Genomic DNA, 3,446 nt, shown 5'->3' with positions numbered 1-3,446 from the left:
CATGAGCATTTGTTATTAAATTATATATATATATATATATATATATATATATATATATATATATATATATATATATATATATATATATATATATATATATATATATATATATATATATATATAATGTATTTAAAGGATGAGTTCAAAAAGCCAATACGAAACAAAATAAAAAAATAATCAACAATCGAACAAGCGGACCATTTTTGAAAAACCATATGGTTGGTGTTTGGTAAAAAAAGAAAAATGTGTGTTTGAAAAAAAAAATCTTATGTAGGTAGAAACTATAAAATAAAAAAATTAAACTTGAAGAATAATCTACCTAGCCAATAGGTTGCTATGATTTTTGCTAATAAATCTATAAAAAAATAATTATTATACATTAAAAGACAGTGAAATATAGAAAATCTGATATATAATCAGGAAAGTTATCCATGTTATTGGCCATAAAACAACAAAATTTTAAATGAAATGAATGTTTTGTTAGTGTGTTAAAAAGCAAAAAGAGTCCAAGATCAATTTTTATAATTTGGATGATTTGTGAATAATAAAAAAGAATATAAATGCCATTTTTATAATTTGGATTCCATATCAATAAAGTGACGTATGAGCCTATGAGGTTTATTTTCGATAAACAAAAGTATTATAAGAAGAAGGCGCACATTAAGGAGAGACGACAATAGGATGTTCGTTTATTTTCGATAAACAAAAGTATTATAAGAAGAAGGCGCACATTAAGGAGAGACGACAATAGGACTCGAACATGGATATGTGACATGTCTAAAATGAAGGGCTAACCATCTGCACCTTTTAACCAATTCAAATATTGAAAATTTCATAAATAACCAAACTTATATATATTTATATATAATAATTAATTTTGGGGCCCCAAACCATATCATGACCCGGGCCATCGTCTAACTTGCCCCCTTATTGGGTCGGGTTCCAGCTACCAGTGGTAGTAGTCGTTTCCATTGAGGTATCCGGTAAGCTTACTCTGGATTTGAGGTACCGGTGAGATGCTGACAATGTTAACCTGGAAGAAGCACAAGAAGGTAGCACATTAGAGAGAGATAGGAGAAAGCACACTAGAGAGAGTCGGTTTATATGTATCTAGTTATATATTCTCTTAATGAACCAAAAGTAATGAATGATATATTTTTAGTCCGACATGGATAATATGGTTAATAACATGATCACAGGTAACTATTGCTATTTTAATGAAAGTTTTTCCGTGACACGATATACTTGTGGGATGACTTAGGACATTCGTTTTATTATTTTTTTCTCATTTTCTTAGGTTTTTCTTATGAAAGAAGAGAAAGAACATAAGTTACTTGATATTCGAGGGCAGTTTCAAGTTGTGTCACGACGTCCTCCATTAATGGACGTTTTTCACTGTCATTCTTCAAACATTGATAAGCAATTGCTGAAAACACCTCCAAAGAGGTAGGATGTATTTCTTCCTTTATATTACCCCAAATAATTTCATTTAGGTTATTCTGTTTGTAATGTTTTCGGACCAGTTGAGTAAAAGATTGAAGCTTATCATTGCTCTCAAAACACAATCTCCCACACAAAACTTCAAATAAGACTATTCCAAATGAGTAAACGTCTGACTCCTTTGTTAGTATCCCACTTTCTAAATATAGCGGATCACAATACCCAATAGTGCCAACTCTATTATTGGTGACAAGGAATGTGTAGTTCTGGTTAGCTGGTCCAAATTTGGATAGACCAAGATCGGATATCCTGGCATTCCAGTTGTCATCTAAGAGAATGTTGGAGCTTTTAATATCTCTGTGCAATACTCTTTGTTGAGTACCTGCTGGATTATGAAGGTATGCTACTCCACGAGCCACCCCGATACAAATTGTAAGGCGTTGAACCCAAGTTAGATCCTTGTTGTTCAAATGTAAGTCAAGACTTCTTTTGGATGAATACTCATACACAAGGATCTTCTCGCCTTTCTCATCACAAAACCCCAAGAGGGAGACAATATTTTCATGTCTGTAAACTGAAAGCATAATCACCTCCTTCCAAAACTCAGAGTCTCCTTGCCCAAATGAACGATCTAAACGTTTTATGGCAACCGTGGTATGCCCCATCGAATGGAGGAGTTCTCCCTTGTACACTTTCCCAAAGCCTCCGTTCCCGATGCAGCTCTCTTTAGAAAAGTTGTTTGTGGTTGATTCTATAGCTTCTAGTTGTATTTTTAGGTGTTCAAACTGTTTTAGGACAGACATCGTTTTGATGATCTATCAAAAATAGGAAACAAAACTAAAACTTACAAAGAATTAAAGTCGAAAGGGGCAGCGGCGTTGATGATAGTTAGGAAAAACAAGGCCTTCAGCTACAACAAGGAAGAGAAAATGAGGAGTTAGATAAGTGACCAATACATATATGCTACAAAAAGTAACGATTCATATTACAAAAAGTAACGATTCATATCAAGGCCAAAGTGGAGGGACTAGTGGCAGACCAAGACATGTGGTAGTAAAAGTAGGATTAATTATTGGAGGAAAAATTTATTTTTCTCTAGATTTTATTTACCAGAAAAATCCATTGCGATAAACTCTCTTGAATGACTAATTTTCTTAAAGGTTTTTCGAAAATTAGATAATCATTATTATTATTATTTGTATATGTTGTACAAATTTTTTCTTATAATTTGCTACTTTTAAGTAGGGTTATTAACACAAAAGTCTATAAAAACGTGTCAAGTTTTTTCTTATAATTTGCTACTTTTAAGTAGGGTTATTAACACAAAATTCTATAAAAGCTTGTAATAAAAGTTTGGTTTTACTCTAAGGTCTATTTTTACGTTCAATCATGCCACAAATCATCCTAAAGATGTTGTCATGACAATGTTACAGAATTGCTACATAATAGAATTAGGATTAGAAGTACACATAAAGCATACAGAGTACAAGGTAGTATTGATTATTAGCAATGATAGTACGTACCATACACTCACGACTACAAAAAAGAGCATTACCGATGGCCAAAGCCGTCGGTAATCCGTCGCTAATACTCTTAACGACAGAATTGTAACAAACCAAAATCCGTCGGTATATTCTTTTCGCTAATTGTTTGTAACAGATTTCCGACGGCTTCGACAAATTTTTAGCGACGGATTTTTCCGTCGATAATCAATAACAGATTATCAACGGATTTGTATTTTTAACAGAATGCCGACGTAATTATTCAGTAATGGATTACCGACAGAATATCCTACAACGGATTACCAATGAATTTTCTTATAACAGATTACTGACGGATCCTAGCATTATAAAAAAAAAAATTAATATCAAGAAAAGTCCAAATTTTTTATATATTCAAAACAAAAGAATCTTAAAATATACATCAAATTCATATTTTAAAATCAATAAAATATGAAAGTAAAAATTTTCAATAATTGATACATTATAACCATAAATTTCAAATAC

General features: G+C 31.7%; 1 protein-coding gene across 1 annotated transcript; it reads right to left on the bottom strand.

Moving 5' to 3' along the window:
- Positions 1-660: 660 nt before the first annotated feature.
- LOC145044984 (putative receptor-like protein kinase At5g59700) lies at positions 661-2,390 on the bottom strand. The gene is made up of 2 exons (XM_078993343.1): positions 1,335-2,390; positions 661-1,033 (listed from the first exon to the last, which is right to left on the bottom strand). Exons 1-2 carry the CDS (start codon positions 2,241-2,243, stop codon positions 947-949), a joined length of 996 nt encoding a protein of 331 aa, XP_078849469.1. The 5' UTR covers positions 2,244-2,390; the 3' UTR covers positions 661-946.
- Between the last annotated feature and the right edge of the window lie 1,056 nt (positions 2,391-3,446).

The sequence above is a fragment of the Lactuca saligna genome, chromosome 5, assembly GCF_052625555.1.
Source record: "Lactuca saligna cultivar CGN05327 chromosome 5, ASM5262555v1, whole genome shotgun sequence".
Taxonomy (NCBI): Eukaryota; Viridiplantae; Streptophyta; class Magnoliopsida; order Asterales; family Asteraceae; genus Lactuca; species Lactuca saligna.
The sequence above is the reverse complement of the archived record's forward strand: the minus strand, read 5'-3'. Positions and strand labels throughout refer to the sequence as shown.